The sequence below is a fragment of the Argopecten irradians genome, chromosome 16 (genome assembly GCF_041381155.1).
Source record: "Argopecten irradians isolate NY chromosome 16, Ai_NY, whole genome shotgun sequence".
Classification (NCBI taxonomy): domain Eukaryota; kingdom Metazoa; phylum Mollusca; class Bivalvia; order Pectinida; family Pectinidae; genus Argopecten; species Argopecten irradians.
The window spans coordinates 2,340,989-2,360,829 of record NC_091149.1 but is presented as its reverse complement, the minus strand read 5'-3'; the positions used below and the strand labels follow the sequence as shown (position 1 = coordinate 2,360,829).

The 19,841-nt window shown below is 33.8% G+C and overlaps 2 protein-coding genes across 2 annotated transcripts; one reads left to right on the top strand and one right to left on the bottom strand.

Annotated features, from left to right (window-relative positions):
• The first annotated feature begins 2,224 nt into the window (after positions 1 to 2,224).
• Positions 2,225 to 7,904, top strand: LOC138310368 (uncharacterized protein CXorf65 homolog). The gene is made up of 5 exons (XM_069251557.1): positions 2,225 to 2,407; positions 3,959 to 4,045; positions 5,183 to 5,299; positions 6,488 to 6,559; positions 7,738 to 7,904. The coding sequence occupies exons 1-5, from the start codon at positions 2,380 to 2,382 to the stop codon at positions 7,902 to 7,904; spliced, it is 471 nt and encodes a 156-aa protein (XP_069107658.1). The 5' UTR covers positions 2,225 to 2,379.
• On the bottom strand, positions 7,369 to 19,798 carry LOC138310367 (uncharacterized). The gene is made up of 4 exons (XM_069251556.1): positions 19,727 to 19,798; positions 14,385 to 16,395; positions 13,880 to 13,968; positions 7,369 to 13,706 (listed from the first exon to the last, which is right to left on the bottom strand). The coding sequence occupies exons 2-4, from the start codon at positions 16,319 to 16,321 to the stop codon at positions 12,703 to 12,705; spliced, it is 3,030 nt and encodes a 1,009-aa protein (XP_069107657.1). The 5' UTR covers positions 16,322 to 16,395; positions 19,727 to 19,798; the 3' UTR covers positions 7,369 to 12,702.
• Between the last annotated feature and the right edge of the window lie 43 nt (positions 19,799 to 19,841).

The following is a 19,841-nucleotide window of genomic DNA, read 5'->3' as shown; positions in this document are numbered from 1 at the left end:
TATAGGATTTACTTTGGCTAGGTTAATGGTTTTTAAATAAAATGTATGGTATATGTTCTGGATATATACAATTAGACATATGTACATGTAGGCTTTTTAGGCTCTGTTTCTTTATGATATATTTGGGAAGGATCACATACAATATTATTTCTGGTCATAATAATAAATAGTGTTTGTATATTTATTACAACTGTACCTGGTTCATGTGTATATGACAAACTTTACAGAGTTGAAATGTACTGCAGCCATGTATCATTTATATATTATTCTGAATTTTTGTTGGAACTATAGATAATGAATTTTGTATCTTTTTTGAAACAATATTTGATTCTATCAAATGCATCAGTGACACATTCACAACTTTAAAATGTTTTCTCTAAAATAAAAAAAAAACCTGTAGAATGAACCTACATTTATTCATTTATATATATTTTGAAATTGATCATTTCAATTTTTGTCATATTCAACAGATATAAAAAATTGCTGGTTCTTTTTTTCAGGCACCATGCATGCATAGTGACATGATTACAGAAAGTTTCATCCCATCCCTGGTACCTGTACTAAGTGTTTACAAGTGTATGTATACATCTAAAGTGTAAATTTATAAAAATGTTCCATGTAATCAATTTTGTTTATATTAGTCTCACATTACTATAGCATCTAGCAAATTATAGATGAAGTAACAAACATATAAATAAGAATAAAAAAACTAGCAAGTTCATCTGAAATGTTTTAAATAAATTCTTTTTGTTGTCTGACATATATGATTTGAGTTCTAAACAAAAAAGTTGGTACCTAATCATGGAAATGGATAAAGCTTCCCACTTCCAGATTATCTGTAATTCTCTTCTATGTTTCAACCCCCCACTTCATCAGGTTACTCTCTCAAAGGAGGTGAACCACTTCATTCATTATTTGAAAATATATATGATGTGTTAAATTCTCACAGTAAACAAACTAGTATTTTGACAAGGTATATGGAGTCACCAGTTTGTTGAATATATTACATAGAAAATAGCTATACACTTCTTGACTCATAGACCGGTTTTAACCAATAACTACTTGCCACTTCAACAAGATTAACTAAAATATTTAAAATTCGGGGGTCCAAGGGGTAAAGAGGTTAGCAGGTATTTATGTTGTCTCAACGAAATAGAAAATACATGTCTAGGAAAACACCTGATTAACATATTTTTTATCTCTATCTCTTCGAAATTTGTAGTGCCCGAAATCGGCATATTATCAAGAAGGGGACCGGATCGATGCCCTGGCAGGGCCTCACCATCGACGTACCAATATTCAAAATGTTGAAACTCAACAAATCGGATAGACCATTAAGTAGCTCTTAAAGAGTGGATATCATTATGTAAATATATACATTACTTTAATATAAATCATAGCTTCCAGTATGTACACAGATTTAAACTACCTGGTATAAAAAGGACTTACCACTTCAAATACACACGGGTCAATAACGTACCTAAACAAGGGGAGGTAATTAGTGAACTTGGACAATCTAGTTTTAAATTGACCCTTAAAACAGACATTTACTTTCTCTCTTTTCTCTGTTAACTTTAAACAGCTGTGTGGAGCAATTTCTGTCAAAGAGAGTTTACCATCTTGATGGTCTTTATGGGTCGACTGTTTAGTCTTGTGCTTAGTCTATATGCTTGACAGTTATTCCTATAAGTGATTGACGCAGTTCATAAAAATACCCTTACTTTTTTTGGAAATTCAATATTAATCATAATTTCCGAAATATCAAACATAATTTTGTCGTCTCATTTAAATTTCATTTCTTCTTTAATTTCCATCTAACGAGAAAAAGTTAATTCCCAATACAATAAATGTATGTATATACATGTATATTTGACAGATTGAATTGTTTTATCCGTCACTTCACCTTTTCTAAAGAAAAGCTATTCAGCCCTGTTCTCACACTTACACAAATGTTTATATTATAGACCATGTCAGTACTCGAATTAATCAACCCCCTTAGTTTTCTCTTTAACACCTTTTCCCATTGTTTTCCTCCATAGTGTACATTCCTAACCAGTAATACTATTACCTAACACTGTTATTTCTTTTCGTCCAGTCCTATCCTGTTAGTTTAATCCTTAAGTTATAATCCCGTGTAATCCCCTATCGCGGGGCAAGGTGTATAACAAACTACCTGTAATGGTAAGTAGGTGTATATTTAAAAACTGACTGTACTTATATATAGTCGTTATTAGTACACAGACCCTACCATCATTGTGGTAGGATATAGATATATAGGTGGTCCGGGAGAAATTCGTTTCTATCATTTATCGGAGTGCAGTGGATTATGTAACAATTAACACGGAATTCAATTGGACATACAGGAAAAGTGAAAACAATATGGTCTATGTGACAGTGCGGTATGGCGGTACGTATTGGTTTAAACCGAAATATAACAGTATACTTATGGGTAGTAAGTATGTCTGCTGTTTGAACTTAGAAATATCCTTACTACTAAATCCCTTAGGTCTATACAGGTTTGTCAAAGATTTTTCCATCATTTAGCAAGGCATGTAAATATTCTAACTTGTAAATATGTCAGGTAGATATATATATATGTATAAAGGTTTTGTAAAGGTATTTCAAGATTTAGTAAGATTTATCAATATTCTAACTACTAAATGTGCTAAGAATATATGAAGGTTTGCTAAAGATATTTCATAATTTAGTAAGATTCATCAATATTCTAACTACTAGATCTGGTAGTCTATAACGAATTGTCAAAGATATTAAATAATATAGCAAGATGCATGATAAACTTATCATATTATTTATTAATTATTACATTTATTTGATTACTATACAAAGGACACGGATTTTAATTCATTAGGTCGATATAACTGAACAAAATGTTTTAAGCCTATTTGCTCTAAATAACTACAAGAATATATGATGGTAGTGGTACTTTGTGAGCATTCATTTAATCTTTTTAAGTTGCTCCACCACCAACAGAGCATAAATTATATTCATCATTTGAACAATATTTGGTGTTTAATCGTGTATATATAAGGCTAATTATCACAAAAGTAACATTAAATAATTTATTTCGCTTTTGGTGCATGCTCAATCAGTACTTCCTTCCGTATAGGATATAGTGCCACGGAATTTTTTCGGGGTACTATTAATTATTTTTAATATTCTAACTTGAAGTTAATTCAAAATTAGAAGCTCAAACTTTCCAATATTGGTAATGGTGTAAAGTAAGTAACTTTTGTAACCGAAGAAAAATACTAAATCGTCTGCTCCTGTTTCTGAAAAAAATACCATTTGTCAGCGATGGAGCATCTTCATATTTTGGTTTCCTTCCACAACTTCATTTTGTGACATGATATACTGTATATCCTCTACCTTACTTTTTGTATGTTTACGAGAATAAAATCATTGTTAGGTATCTAATTATTTTAGATCTTGGTTAATTACAGACTATTTATTGTGTCTTTATAACTCAATACCATTTGAAGTTAATTGACCAACTGGTCCCAGTAGCTTTTAAATTATATCACTTACGAAACGGACAATGGGTGAGCTAATTATCTCACCTGTCCGAGTACTGACCAGTCATGCCTCAAACATGTAGTAGGATTTAGATTTCAACCACATGGGCTGATTTTCGGACACTCCGGAAATCGCTTTCCGAAAAAGTGATTTATAAAATTCATATTTGGTCAACAATTCAACGATTCTGGATTTAATACGTTAAAATGACATGTACGCAATCTCGATTCAGAGGAAATAAAGAATGTCTGTCTGTCTGTCTGTCTGTCTGTCTGTCAACCATCGGAAAATCCGATGTGATACAACAGAATACCGGTCCCAAGACTAAAATCAGTACCATGATTAACATTATACGGTGTACCCGGTATAAGTAATGTAAATGTTGTCTAGGACACGTTATAACAGGCATATTTTTTATTTACAGACTGTGAGGAAGAAATCTTCAACCCCTTTTGCCGGGCCCGCAATCTATTAAGAAGTATTAAACAGAAATGTCGATGTAAAAATGACTGTAAGTGTGGTACATTGTATATTAACTTTTGTCGAACAAAAACATGGACATGCATCGTTGATAAGTATCACTGTCGTTATACCCTCCCTTGGACCATTACCACTTTGAAGATCACATGGTGGAAAACCCAACTACGGACCATACAGTGCAGCGTTATTCGATTCCTTTTTGATGTACGTCAAAAGACCAAAATATGTGTCTCACTTGTTGTCGCACAAAGAAAACGTAGCCTTCAGTTTTGCTATGACATAGTACAGGGGTGATTATATCGACAGTGATACCTAGGAATAACGAGGATGGTCCATCCGAGGGCGTTAACGTATCAACCAGTACAGATAGCCTAAATACGTCATTTACTTGTGAGATAAACGTAATCATTTTTGAGAAAACGACACAAAAGTTACGTTGCAGTCAATCCCAAGTTTGCATATGAAGGATTTAACTGACCTTACATATGTAGGTAGTAGTTTGTGGGTGGAAATCGTGTCGTTTCTTATGCACAAAATATCGCATTTTTACGTTATGCTAACAAACACATGACGTAAGTTTGTATACCTACCCGCCAGGACTGACAACTTAGGAAAACGTCAAAAGTAGAATATCTTCTTGAACTTTTAGGATGTTTATTTGTGAAAATATCAATTCAAGAATTCCCATAAGTTTAGAAGTATTCCTGAGTGTAACTTGAATTCGATTTTCATATATAACCGCAAACACATTTTGTCATTTGAAATTTATCAGGAAGTCCCATCAGATCATCACTTTGCGGGATATTCATTTGATATTTAGTCCATATTTACCACTGTTTCACAATTTGAGCGGGATATTCATTTGATATTTAGTCCATATTTACCACTGTTTCACAATTTGAGCGGGATATTCATTTGATATTTAGTCCATATTTACCACTGTTTCACAATTTGAGCGGGATATTCATTTGATATTTAGTCCATATTTACCACTGTTTCACAATTTGAGCGGGATATTCATTTGATATTTAGTCCATATTTACCACTGTTTCACAATTTGAGCGGGATATTCATTTGATATTTAGTCCATATTTACCACTGTTTCACAATTTGAGCGGGATATTCATTTGATATTTAGTCCATATTTACCACTGTTTCACCTTTTCAGTTGATATTGAACTTTGCGACGAATCTGGTAATATCAAATTTCTCCGAGACGTTCCGAACAGATATGCAAATGAGATATTGACGGAGAGGGAAACATTGGTTCTCCTACGAGTAGACAGTAAGTATTACAAGACTCTTTCATAAGTGCATATGAAGGTAGGGATATTCTACCCGAGGGTCACAAAATGTAGTAAAACCCGAGGCTTGCCGAGGGTTTTTGCAACATTTTGTGATCCCGAGGGTAGAATATTCCTATCCTTCATATCCACTTATGAAAGAGTATTTTTCTTTCATACCTCGACGTTTATTGCAATTTTACAACTATAGTATCCCTCCATTTTGAAATAAATTCGAAGAAATCCATGACTTGAAATCAATTTTCCATACATGAAAAATAACGTGATATTTTCAACACAAATTCCGTTGCTTACATCTTTTACAGTAAACCAGTCAATATTGTGAAAAAAAATGTTAAAATTTTACCCAGGAAATAGAGATTTTGTTGACGCCGTGACGTCACGAGGCTTTATTGCATGGGTAGCCATGCAATACCGCCTCAGGCGACATGAGTGTATTGCCCTGGGCCAGCCAGTATTACACCCGTAGGTATGAAAGAAATTACATTCTGGTTCTATGGAGGATAAAATGGTGTCTTCTGTAAAATGCACTATACGAGTAAAACGGTAAAAAATAGCGCCAAGTACACGAACATTTAGAATTTCAGTTGTGACTGGTGTAAGGATTGTAAATACAGAATCCACCAGATGTTGGACACCTGGTAAATCGTCTGCTAAAATCTTGATGATTTCAAAATCGTGTTGGACGTCAGATATATATCAATCACGGGCCTTTGTTGAGGTCCATATGGTGTCATGTCACCTCTGTAGAATAAATAATGACAGAGGGCGTAGCCCGAGGTCGTTATTTAAAATTCTACAAGGATGATATAACACCATATGAACCGAAACAAAAGTCCTTAATTTCTATATTAGATATGTCGTTTCTTTATATATAACAATTGTCCAAAGCAGTTTCTAATGTGTATATTAATTACAAGAAAAGAGTTGGTCAAAGAACGCCACCCTGAAGAATGCAGCGTTTTTACAATAAAGTTTGCCATGTCATATTGACTCGGTGTTTCTGTAAATGGACACACGAAATCAATATGCTATATATTGTATGTCAGTTGACCATGTACACTATTAGCCAGTGAAAATAACGGAAAATCAGAGCATATCTAATATACTAGTATATGTTTTCTGTAAAGTAGTTTTCATGAGATCATTATCTTTAATGATAATTTCAGAATCAAGCGGGGCCTCGGATACCTACGTACCACTGTTGAATGATGAGGAGTCCATTAATGATGATTTCACGGGTGAGTAATTTCAATGATTTTCTTTATTTCCGTTCGTCCTTTGTTTTTTGTTTATAGTTTTTCTGAGATTTTCACCAAACAAGTTCATAACATTTAAACAAACATTTAAGCATTGATGTCACTATCTCTTAATTTTATCGGAGTATGAAAAAAAAATTGTTTACAAATTGTGTGAATCCGCGTAAGTTTGCAAACAATTTTTTTTCATAACCCGATAAAATTAAAAAATAATGACATCAATACTTATAATTAATTTTATACTCTATTTGATAAATATAAGTATGTTTAAATGTAACATTATAGTGGTTTTTCAAGGGATACGTTTTTCCGAATCATTACGCAACGTCAACATCTCTATGGTGACGTCATGATAACGTCGGGGTTTCGCGCCATTCTCGATTTTTTGTTTCATAGAGGTATGCAAAAAAAAAAAAAAATTGGCCAATCAGAAAGCCAGATTTAGTATGAAAACAAAGAAAAATTAATTATAATACAATGTAATTTAATATCCATCAGGTGTGATATTTCGGAACATGACAATTATATAATTTATCTTTGTGAACGTAAAAAACCAGAATAAAAATGTTTGACTTGGCCATTTGCATACTGAGGAAGTAAAATCCTAAATATATTCTAGTTTATTTAACCTAAGATATTGCAGTTTAATATCAAAGAAACGCCTTAATTTTAAAGACAGTAACGCACTACATTGCGTATAGTTTAAAAAAATCGCATACTATATAACTCATGGGACCATACCCTTTTTGATATCAGGTTTGCCATCAAAATTATAAAATCCCCAACACATCTGAATCTAGGTGTACTATTTAATCAATAAATACATAAATAATAAACTATTAATCATTAAAATATTTATATAGAAGTTTATTTTCAAATCCTTACTCAAAGTATGGCTAATCATGACAAAATGCATCCTCAATACTCCAGGAGTTACTATCACTGACGTGGATTAAATCAGTAATTGTAACCCCTGGAATATCGAGGATGGGTAAAATGAAGTTATCGGATTATCAAGTTAAAATGTCACGCAATCTTTTCAAGAATAATTGACATAAATACACATTTTCGACAATAGCTATACTAAATATTAAAATTTCGACTTTCATAAAACATTCATACGACTTTATTCTCATTTATAACTTATTTTTCCATTGTAGCCAGATTAGCAGGGAGGGGGATGTATGACAGTCGACCCGGAAGTAGAAGAGTAAGGTCAAATACGCGGAGACCAAAAGCCGACAAAAATGGTGACAGAGATCGTTCAAAGGAAAAACAAAAATCAGCACGTCCTGAAAAAAGGTCTAAATCGAGACAGGGCAAATAGATACAATATATTATAGCTGTTTACTTATAGTCAGTGGTAAATACTGTGACAGGAACAATTCAGTGCTTTTACATTTTTACTATATATATTACATTTTATTTATTTACAAAATATACTCACAATCATATACAAATATTTGTATTCAGGGTAACTATTTTGTATCATGTACAAAATTGATTGATGTTTAAAAAACAATAAATATAAATTTATAAAGTTGCACTTGTTAGTGTTTTCAAAGATTACTGGCACCTGATAAAATATGTTATGAGCAGATTCTAGGTCGTTATTATATTTGTGTGGTTTTGTGTAACGTTACTTCTCTCTTGTTTGTTACAGTTTAGTCCTGTATTTCTACGTAGTTTAATTATCCCTCAAAGTCGGTGATTTCGAAGGTCTTTTAATCATAACTAAGGATATGACTGTACCGATGTCATATATCTAATAATGTTTTCATTGGCTTTTGTTCAACCTTGAAGTTGCATACACGAATTTATTACCGGGGTACTCGTAATAATCTCTATCACATGAACTATTAATAGGTAATTTATTTTATGGATCATCAGTCTTTGAAGCAGATGACACTTCCTCTTCTGGAGTACATGGGTACTATATTATCCTAGTTCATTCTTATTGTTCCATAGAAGTTATTTCAAGATAACTTGTTGATACTTTTGATAAAAGTTGCAGAATACAAAGTAAACAAGTACTAAATAATGGGCTTATCCAACAACATACCGTAATCAAAAACAAATACATTATTGTCAAATGATTGATTATGTCATATTTTCCGTACACCTGTCACCTCATCGAGTGCTTTAGGAAACAATGATGCTGTTGGCTGTGGTCAAATGAACACATCTTTGTACCGATATAAAAGTTCAGAAGCAAATAAATCCTAAATAGTAGCACTTCATGAATGGAAAGTTGTTGAAGAATGTGAAAGCAAACTTATTCTCATGAGTGGTCGTTTTTAGGGCAATACACGGGATATTAGACTTGGAATAAATTCATTACCGGAAACAAATTAGTAACAGGTACAATGAATTTTGTATATTGTCGCAAATCATGAATTCGTGGCGAAGTTTCGCCCCAAATACAATATCGATTGACAATAATGACAATTGATAAACCTTTTAAATGGCAGTTCTTTATTCATTAGACAGGAAAGCACATTAATACAAACATATTTATGTATTTATAGGCAGAACTTCTTTTTTTTATTACTTCCTAACATCATAATCATAGTACTTCATATGTAAATCTCACAGATGCCCTTTTAGATAATATCAGAGAAGTCCCTGTATTTTAATACACGATTGAAAAAAATCAATGCACTGTAAGCGAGGATGTTAACGCGATGATAAGGTTTAATTTCCGCGAAGGATTTTTAGCGCGTAAATTCCCTCGCGCGTAATGTTTGGTGAATATATGAAACTATATTGTAAATATATAGTTGACAGGTGCAGTAATCGCGAAAAAATCACATCGCAAAATGTTTAAACCGCCAAATCGCGAAATTAAACACGTAAATATTCACAGTGCTTATCTAACAGTAAACTGTGTGACGTCTGTGTCATATTTTACTTACTTTATTTGTACATTTGTATATCAACATTGTGACGTCATATTGAGAAAATAAGATGTCGCCGGCATGCCAACACATTATGAATTAAAGAAGTTAATTAAGCCGCAATTAATTTTTATCTATGTGATAGAATGTATCCATGATTTGCGTTCATTTCAGTAATAAATTTCATCTCGAAAAAACATACAAGAATATATATATATATACATAAGGTATAGCCAGTTTACACTCGCGTCAAAATTTCACAAAAACGATAGAAAAAACTATCTTGTTTTATGGGTGTAAACCATTCAATTATTTCTCAATATTTCACGTTTCAAATTAATTTCAGCTATCATCAAAATAACTAGTTATACGGTAATATTTTCTAAGACTGCTTCATCAAAAATGTCAGATGATACATCGCCTAATAAGCATTACATGATCAAAACGATTGCAGTAAAAACGGTTATATAAATGTTTAAATACATGTAATTGTATATTGCTATTTAGAATAGAAATCAACAAATCAATACGACATGAGTTGATTGATTGATAGCTTGAAAACTTATTTGGAAATACATAGTGTATGCGGTATAGATATAAACACATGACTAAGCAATGGTAACAATACAGAGGATCTTACACGAGTGGCTATGTGATATGGTATTTATCAAACGAGTTCAATAATTTAATAATATGCCACGAGCATTAGGCGAGTGGCATATCAAATTATTTAACGAGTTTGATAAATTTCATATCACAGTGTCACGAGTGTAAGATTTTATTTATCACATAATATTTATTAATAGAAATATAAGTAAAACTTTCAATTTTCTCTCTATATAAATCAGTAAAAATCCGGCTTTGATGTGACGTTTCCGTCTACTGAAACAATCATGCGACGTCATACATAGATTATGACGTTTACTATGCTCAATGTGTGTGAATCTGTCGGTTAATGGAAACCTACGAAAGTATCTTTTACATTCGTGAATCTATCAGTAACATTCGAGACTGTGAAAGTATCTTTTACATTTTTGAATCTATCAGTAACATTTGAGACTGTGAAAGTATCTTTTACATTCGTGAATCTATCAGTAACATTCGAGACTGTGAAAGTATCTTTTACATTTGTGAATCTATCAGTAACATTCGAGACTGTGAATCTATCAGTAACATTCGAGACTGTGAAAGTATCTTTTACATTCGTGAATCTATCAGTAACATTCGAGACTGTAAAAATATCTTTTACATTTGTGAATCTATAAGTAACATTCGAGACTGTGAATCTATCAGTAACATTCGAGACTGTGAAAGTACCTTTTACATTTGTGAATCAATCAGTAACATTCGAGACTGTGAAAGTATCTTTTACATTTGTGATTCTATCAGTAACATTCGAGACTGTGAAAGTATCTTTTACATTCGGGAAGCTTTCAGACTGAAAATATCTTTTACATTTGTGCATCTATCAGAAACGTTCGAAGATTGAAAATATTTTTTACATTTGTGAATCTATCAGAAACGTTCGAAGACTGAAAATATCCTTTTCAATTTGTGAATCTATCAGAAACGTTCGAGGAATATCTTTTAAATTTGTGAATCTATCAGAAATGTTCCAGACTGTGAAGTATCGTTTATATTCGGGAATCTATCAGACTGAACATATATTTTACATTTGTTAATCTATCAGAAACGTTCGAAGACTGAAAATGTATTTTACATTTGTGAATCTATCAGTCACATTCGAGACTGTGAAAGTATCTTTTACATTCGGGAATATATCAGACTGAACACATTTTTCACATTTGTGAATCTATCAGTAACATTCGAGACTGTGAAAGTATCTTTTACATTTGTGAATCTATCAGTAACATTCGAGACTGTGAAAGTATCTTTTACATTTGTGAATCTATCAGTAACATTCGAGACTGTGAAAGTATCTTTTACATTTGTGATTCTATCAGTAACATTCGAGACTGTGAAAGTATCTTTTACATTCGGGAAGCTTTCAGACTGAAAATATCTTTTACATTTGTGCATCTATCAGAAACGTTCGAAGATTGAAAATATTTTTTACATTTGTGAATCTATCAGAAACGTTCGAAGACTGAAAATATCCTTTTCAATTTGTGAATCTATCAGAAACGTTCGAGGAATATCTTTTAAATTTGTGAATCTATCAGAAATGTTCCAGACTGTGAAGTATCGTTTATATTCGGGAATCTATCAGACTGAACATATATTTTACATTTGTTAATCTATCAGAAACGTTCGAAGACTGAAAATGTATTTTACATTTGTGAATCTATCAGTCACATTCGAGACTGTGAAAGTATCTTTTACATTCGGGAATATATCAGACTGAACACATTTTTCACATTTGTGAATCTATCAGTAACATTCGAGACTGTGAAAGTATCTTTTACATTTGTGAATCTATCAGTAACATTCGAGACTGTGAAAGTATCTTTTACATTTGTGAATCTATCAGTAACATTCGAGACTGTGAAAGTATCTTTTACATTTGTGAATCTATCAGTAACATTCGAGAATTAATGAGTTAATCAGAAACGTTCCGAAGTAAACGAGGATCAGCTTTGTGAAATCGTAACGACTGTTAACTTTAATGTAGAGGAGACTATCTATGATTTAAATCAGTATAATCGTAACGACTGTTGACTTTAATGTAGAGGAGACTATCTATGATTTAAATCAGTATAATCGTAACGACTGTTTACGTTAATGTAGAGGAGACTATCTATGATTTAAATCAGTATAATTGTAACGACTGTTGACTTTAATGTAGAGGAGACTATCTATGATTTAAATCAGTATAATCGTAACGACTGTTAACTTTAATGTAGAGGAGACTATCTATGATTTAAATCAGTATAATCGTAACGACTGTTAACTTTAATGTAGAGGAGACTATCTATGATTTAAATCAGTATAATCGTAACGACTGTTAACTTTAATGTAGAGGAGACTATCTATGATTTAAATCAGTATAATCGTAACGACTGTTAACTTTAATGTAGAGGAGACTATCTATGATTTAAATCAGTATAATCGTAACGACTGTTTACGTTAATGTAGAGGAGACTATCTATGATTTAAATCAGTATAATCGTAACGACTGTTAACTTTAATGTAGAGGAGACTATCTATGATTTAAATCAGTATAATCGTAATATGTATGTGTATACTAATACACCAGGTTAATTTGTTTCACACAACTGAACGCCTCGTCCGCTTTGTACGATCCTGATTTTCAGGCGGTAAAAGCTTTCTAAGCTTAAATTTACTGGCTTTTCTCTTTCTCGTTCCCCTCACCACCGTTTCTCTTTCATCTTTCTCATCATCTGTCATGGCTTTCGATTCCTCGAAGTCGTCGTCTACTCTCTTATTAACATTGACGTAATTTACTCTCTCCTCTTCGTTATATTCCTCCAAATCTTCATCCTCATCGCTGTCATAAGTCTGTTTTCCTTTCTTCCTCCCACGCTTCTTGCCCTTCCCCTTAGATTTTGGTTTATCCTTCACATCAGGAGGATGGCATTTCCGCATGTGGGACTTGAGATCGCCTTTGAGCTTGAAGCCAATATCACACGTCTCACAGTGATGTGGCAGCTCTTTGGAGTGGAACATCTGTTTATGCACTTTTGCACTTTCTACATCATCGAATTTTTTGTCGCACGTTTTACATTCCAGTTTACCCTCGTGTGTTTTGACATGGCGTTTCATATCGATTTGATCTCCAAACTTCTTAGAGCAGTGAGGACACGACAGCTCTTTCTGGGTGTTATGTTTCCTCAACATATGTTTCTTCAAATCGCCGCTTTGCAAGAAACTATGATCACAAACTATACATTTAAATGGTCTTTCTCCGGTGTGACATCTCATGTGCACCTTCATGTAACTTAGTTGTGAAAAGTTCTTCTTACATGTGGGACATTCATAAGGTTTCTCGCCAGTATGAATACGCATGTGTCGCTTCAATGTCCCAAGTTGCCCAAATGTGCTATTACATAATTTACATACAAATGGTTTCTCGCCCGTATGTACTCGCTTGTGGTTGATTAAATGTCCACTCTTCCTGAAGCCAACTCCACATTCCGTACATCTAAAAGGCATCCCGTCTTTATGAGTTTTCACGTGACTGTTATAGTCCCCCAAGTGACTGAAACCTCGGCCGCACTGGTCACATATGAACGGTTTGGGGCCTTTCATTTCTACAAAGGATACACAAAATCATTTTGTACAGTTAACAAAGTTTTCAGGTTTTTTTTTTACAATTTACAAAGTGTTCCTACATTTCTTAAAATTCAATGTTTTAAAATGTTACATATATAGGACGTTAACATAATCAGCAAACCAGTAGGTTAAGATTTCGTTTATTTCTTACCTTGACCAACAGCTGAGCTTTGTACACTTCCTGCTGGAGGAGAACTCTGGTCAATTATCTCCTCCTGTTTTGTGTTTTTCTCTACGGACCTGGAAATAAAACAAAGTCCATGGTACATCAGCATTATACATTCTCTTGAATTCAAGGATCATTCTAGTGCTCAAACGGATTTTCATCCATATTTTCACCAGATTCATTACTTTGGACTGTGACGTTTTTCTTATACAGTGCATATAAGTGTTTATTTTTCTTCAGCTTAACATCAAGTGCAAAGCAACTTATATGAATTGAAAGTGCAACAGGTCAACAATTAAATAAAGTAATTTCACTATGGTAATAAATACATTATGAGAGATTCTTATTCTTTTTTTTTTAATTCCAATTTTGACATAAAATTATATTAGTATACGAGTGTATGAAATCCATCAAACGATACAAATTTTATATTGGAGAGAGTGACCAGGTAAGGTAGTGGTATCATTGTAAATCAAAGTTGTCAACTTACGCGTCAACGGATACGTCGTCTTCATTTACTGCAGGTGAATTAATGTCTTGCTTGGTTTCCTGATGTTTGGCCTTTTCTTTGAAATATCTAGTAATCTTTTTCGGCCTTTGCAGCACATTCACTTCACATTCAATTATGTCATTGGATACATTTTTATCCACTCCCGCTTTATCCTCACCTGAACATCCTTTCGGGTCTAACGAATCTCCCCCTCCACTTTGTGTCAGCGCCTTCCCTGGGTCAGTAGATTCTTTGGAAGTTCCTCTCGATACGCTTTTAATTGGAACCAATAGTGCCTTCTTTGTCACGGTATTTTTGTCTTTACTTAATTCTTTCATTACGTCATCAGTATTGTCATTCGGTTCAGTACCTGTTGGGAGTATAACAATACGAGCAATCTCCCTTCTAACCTGGAAGTTACTACTAGACGTCTTCTCTGGGTTATATTCTGCAATGGTTAAAGGCAGTGTAGATTCCTGTGATTGTAAAGCCAATAAACTTGATGGAATGAAGGCCGTTTGTGGAGGACCATTTGGATTAGAAGAGGTTGCACTAGGCGGTTTTTCAAGATCAATTTGTACGTATTCCTTCGGATCTACATTAAGCATTGAAGAATCCTCGTGTGTCTTGCTTCCAGTGATATTGGTTTTGGTTGATAAACCTGTATTTTCTTGATCTTTTCCGGTAGAAAGTTTCTTCCAAAACAATTCTTTCGATGATGACTGTATCATCAGATTTCCAACCTCAGTGGGCGTTGACGTCAATGCATTTTCTTCAGGTACGACAAAAGATTGCTCAGGGTTGGCCAAAGTCACATTATCGTGTTCAGGAACTTTATCAATCTGTACATGCAGGCCTAAGCGATACATTTCATTCTGGATGTGAAGAGGCTGGTCCATAGGCTGTGCACTTGCGATAGGTTGTATATTCTGTTGGCCAATCCCGGTACTAATTGTGGCATTTCGTATCAAGCTGACGCCGGGTTGTACTGGAGGTGCCAATCCTCTAGAGGTCACAGTGAACTTTCCACTTTGTACACTGCTAATCAGTATTGGCTTACTTCCACCGGCCTCATTCATTACATTTTCTGAGTGCTTCTTTGAGTGTATATCCAACGCCATATTCATATCAAAGTTCCAATCTGCAGTATGTTGCACTTTTTCTTGCACTCTATTGGACTGTTCATTTTCATCAGACGTTGTGGCATGGTCAACATATCCCTGAATAGTTTCTATGACCGCATCAATAGGAAGTGATTCCTCTTGCATGGACGTGGACTCTTCACTAATGACAGAGAAATCCTCTTGTGCATTTTGGAGAACTAAAGATGTTGATATGTTCCCAACATTGATTACATGAGGAGTTGTACTAGGTTCAGCATTAATGCTGGATTCTTCAGTAGCAGGTTTCCAAGGTATTGTGACCAAGTCAACAACTGGTACAGCATTTTGAACTCTAAACTCTTCTTCATTGGCAGAAAAATTATGTTGCTCCTGACTTAACTGCAACTGCCCTGCATCTTGTTCACCAATCATTGAAGAAACTGTCCATGACGATTTCAAAGAAGATGAAAGTGCTGCCTTTATATTTGATGCTGTTTCAGCTTCTGCTAATCCATGGCTTCTTTCTGATGATTTATCAAGAGCTGATATAGTGACGTTAGACAGTTGGGAATATTGTGCTGAACCAACATCATGTAGACTTTCAGCTGATGGAACCTTGAGTGTATCAGAAGCAGAAGCTTGATTGGGAATGATTTCCATCACAGCTTGATGAAATGACAATTCAGATGCAGACTCTTGGCCAGACAAAGACACCTCAACCACAGGAGTTTCATTTGGAGGAAACGTTTGGGAAAGATATCCAGTGACTGGATCTAGTACAATCTCATTTGTAAACAGTTGCTTTGTTTTGTTGTTCACATTCACTGGATCCATTATAGGGAAGATGTTCCAGAAATTATGACTTCAGAGAAAACTGTACAACAAGTATCCACTGCTTCCATTCAGACCTGAAAATATACATGAGATTATTTGGTTTTGATAAAAGATATGCATGTGAACGGTGTATAAGCCTGATATATGAAAATGACAGTAGGTATAGAAATATCTGGCAACTACTTCTTGGATATCTGGAGACAGCCACTTACAGATGCTCCACCGCCGACAGAGCATAAATGATATTCATTATTTGAACAATAATTGGTGTTCAATCGTGTGTATGTATGTCTAATTAACACAAAAATAATATATATATTTTCATTTTGCCTTTGGTGCATGCGCAATCAGTACTTCATTCCATATAGGACATAGTGCGTCAGAATTTTTTCGGCATGCAATTAATTATTTTTCATATTTTTAACTTGACGTAGAATTAAAAGCTCAAACTTTTCAATGGTGGTAATGGTGTAAAGTAAGTAATTTTTGTAACCGAAGAAAAATACTAAATCGTCTGCTCCTGTTTTTGATAATGAAAAAATACAATTTCCCGGCAGTGGACCATCTTTAATAGACATCTGGCATAATAACCGTAAATAACAGATTCTAGATATGTATATATATGGCTATCGTAGCAACTTTTCCATTTGGGACAACTTACAAGTGGTGGAAAGCTACATATGTTGTGAAAGAATTTTAAATATCTATGCATAACGCCACAGCCCAGAGACCTGTGGGTTGGTAAAGAATAGAATTTCTCTTTACCAACTGGTGACTCATGTTGCATGAGGCTGTATTGCATGGCTACTCATGCAATAAAGCCTCATGACGTCATATCCTCAACAAAATTATATTTTCTAGGTACAATTTTAACATTTTTTTCAGAAATTAGGCTGGGTTTACTTTAAAAGATACAATCAATGGGATTTACATTGAAAATATCACATAATTTTCATGTACGGAGAACTGACTTGCAGTCGCACTTTGTTTTGTTCTTTATTCCAAAAATCATAGAAATAATATTGCAATAAAGTGTTGATGTACGACAGAAAAATAATCTTTCATATTTGGATATGAAGGATAGGAATATTCTACCCTCGGGATCACAAAATGCTGTAAAACTCTCTGTAAGCCTCAGGTATTACAACATTTTGTGACCATCAGGTAGAATATATCTATCCTTTATATCCATATACCTGGTATGATAGTCTTATGATATCAAATTTTATACTGAGCAATATAACCATTGACAGTCAAGAGAAGAAGGCAGTCAATGCCACTGGAATATCAGGAATTAAAGATGCTCCACCGCTGACAAATGGTATTTTTTCACTATCAAAATCAGAAGCAGACGATTTAGTATTTTTCTTGGTTACAAAAGTTTCTTACTTTACACCATTACCACCTCTGAAAAGTTTGAGCTTCTAATTTTACTTCAAGTTAAAAATATGAAAAATAATTAACTGCATCCCGAAAAAATTCCATGGCACTATATCCTGTATGGAATGAAGTACTGATTGTGCATGCACCAAAGGCAAAATGAATTGTTTTATATATTTTTTTGTGTTAATTAGGCATATATATATATATATATACACGATTAGACACCAATTAATGTTCAAATGACGAATATCATTTTTGCTCTGTCAGCAGTGGAGCATCTTTAAATATTGGTCTTGCAGTTCTATGTGTGAACTGTGCTAATGAGGCCTGCATGGCACATGCATACTGTTGTTGGTACAAATATATTGTTTCCAAATTTTCCAAGACTGACATGTCTCGTTAACTGATTGATTGTTATTGATCTATATTGATATTGATAATCAATCGATTTGTGTGTCAGATAAAATAGCGTTTAGAATAACTTGAATTCTGGAAACCATGCCTGTTTTACTGTAAATAGTTCTTATTAATATTATTTACTTAAATGTCATCAAGTCAAGGAAATCTAAATGTCCCGACAAAGTAAAACTATAAACAGTAAACTATCGATGAAAATGTTAATTTTTACCCGTTTGATCCCCTAAATGAATTTTCATACAGTCCACTATTATCTCAGTTCATGTAGATAGATCATGCCCATCCTCGATACTCCAGGGATTCCAATCACTTACAACCTCTACACCCCAGGACTATCTCATAACAAAAATGGAGGCTACAGAACAGAACAGGTAATTTAGTCCTTTGATGCAGATCAAAAGAGCCGTATAACAGTACACTATGGTTACATATTGACTGTATGTGTGGCTTTGAAGTTGGACGTCTCTCTGTAGTCTTCAAAGGAAATTTTGCTGGCCGTGATTCGTTCATATTTTTTCCTCTTAGCTGCTATCAGTTTTACTATGAGACAGTCCCGGGGTGTAGAGATTGTAAGTGATCAGAACCCCTGAAGTATCGAGGATGGAAATGCTTGGATTTGCTGAAGTACAAAATTAATTCTTCGGAATTGATGCGTCACTTTCCTTATAACCCAACTTGCGGTTGTAGGTAAAAGTTGTTATGTTAACTTTTTTTTCCAAAGTTATCGCACCTTAATTACATCTCTTCTTTTCATATTGATTTAAGTATGCTTAACATTTAAAAGAGCGATGCGAAGTGGGGTGCTGCATGCATATGACCTGCATGCATGGTGGCTAAAAAATTTTTGTACTCTGGGTTTCACCTGTTCCGATTTATGAGTTGCCTTGGCGCTGCTCTCCGCAGTAATGGAAACATATACATGTATATATATAATGCAAATTTATGGCAACAAATGGTAAAAATCATAGGATACGCATACGCAACACCCCAGGCCTGTGGCACTGTATAGACAAATAAAACCAATGTTCAAATCCGATTTTTTTAGATCTATTTAAAATTTAAAAAAATGATTATGCTTTATATTTATCAGATCAAAGCATGTTAATTGTTTTGCCCAGTGACTCACTGACTGTCTACATGTAGTTTGTTTGACCGGCTCGTGTACTAGAATATGTTTGACTCACTGAGACATTATATATATATAAGTCTACTTTAAAGTATGTCCTTAAATTAGGTAATATAATTAGGTTTTTCTTCTTTAAATAGAAAAGAAAAGAAACTAGTAGAATTAAATCACATGTTATGCCTTGTTATGTAAATCAGAAACATATTTTAAATGTTTCTGTGCACAATGTACATGTACAGTATGTAACTAAGAAGTGTGCATTTGAACAGAAACATAGAATACTTTAGAGTCTTATATGTTTCTGATTTTAGGCTGGGGCTCGTGCAGGGCTATTAGTATACTGGACTTGCTAAAGTCCAGAGCAACAAAAGTGAATTTTACATACAGCTAATCACGTGCATTTTAAAGCCATTTAACTACGCAAGTAGAATTGCGAAACACAGCTGAGAATACCCTGGCTACAAAAACGTACAACTTACCATAATTTCGATATGTTTGATGCTTTCTCTCCACGAATCGTGTTGTAAGGGGAGACAACCTACAAAACTGCACTCAATCGTTGTAAACAGAAAGCTTGTTAAATTGATTCGAGAT

What these genes read in the sequence shown, in the direction of transcription:
- LOC138310367 (XM_069251556.1), bottom strand. Translation starts at nt 16,321, where the DNA reads ATGGATCCAGTGAATGTGAACAACAAAACAAAGCAACTGTTTACAAAT. An exon ending in GACGACGTATCCGTTGACGC is followed by an intron (nt 13,969 to 14,384) that starts GTAAGTTGACAA and finishes TTTTATTTCCAG; the next exon opens with GTCCGTAGAGAAAAACACAA. An exon ending in AAGCTCAGCTGTTGGTCAAG is followed by an intron (nt 13,707 to 13,879) that starts GTAAGAAATAAA and finishes TATCCTTTGTAG; the next exon opens with AAATGAAAGGCCCCAAACCG.
- LOC138310368 (XM_069251557.1), top strand. Translation starts at nt 2,380, where the DNA reads ATGGTCTATGTGACAGTGCGGTATGGCG. An exon ending in ATGTCGATGTAAAAATGACT is followed by an intron (nt 4,046 to 5,182) that starts GTAAGTGTGGTA and finishes TCACCTTTTCAG; the next exon opens with TTGATATTGAACTTTGCGAC. An exon ending in CATTAATGATGATTTCACGG is followed by an intron (nt 6,560 to 7,737) that starts GTGAGTAATTTC and finishes TTTCCATTGTAG; the next exon opens with CCAGATTAGCAGGGAGGGGG.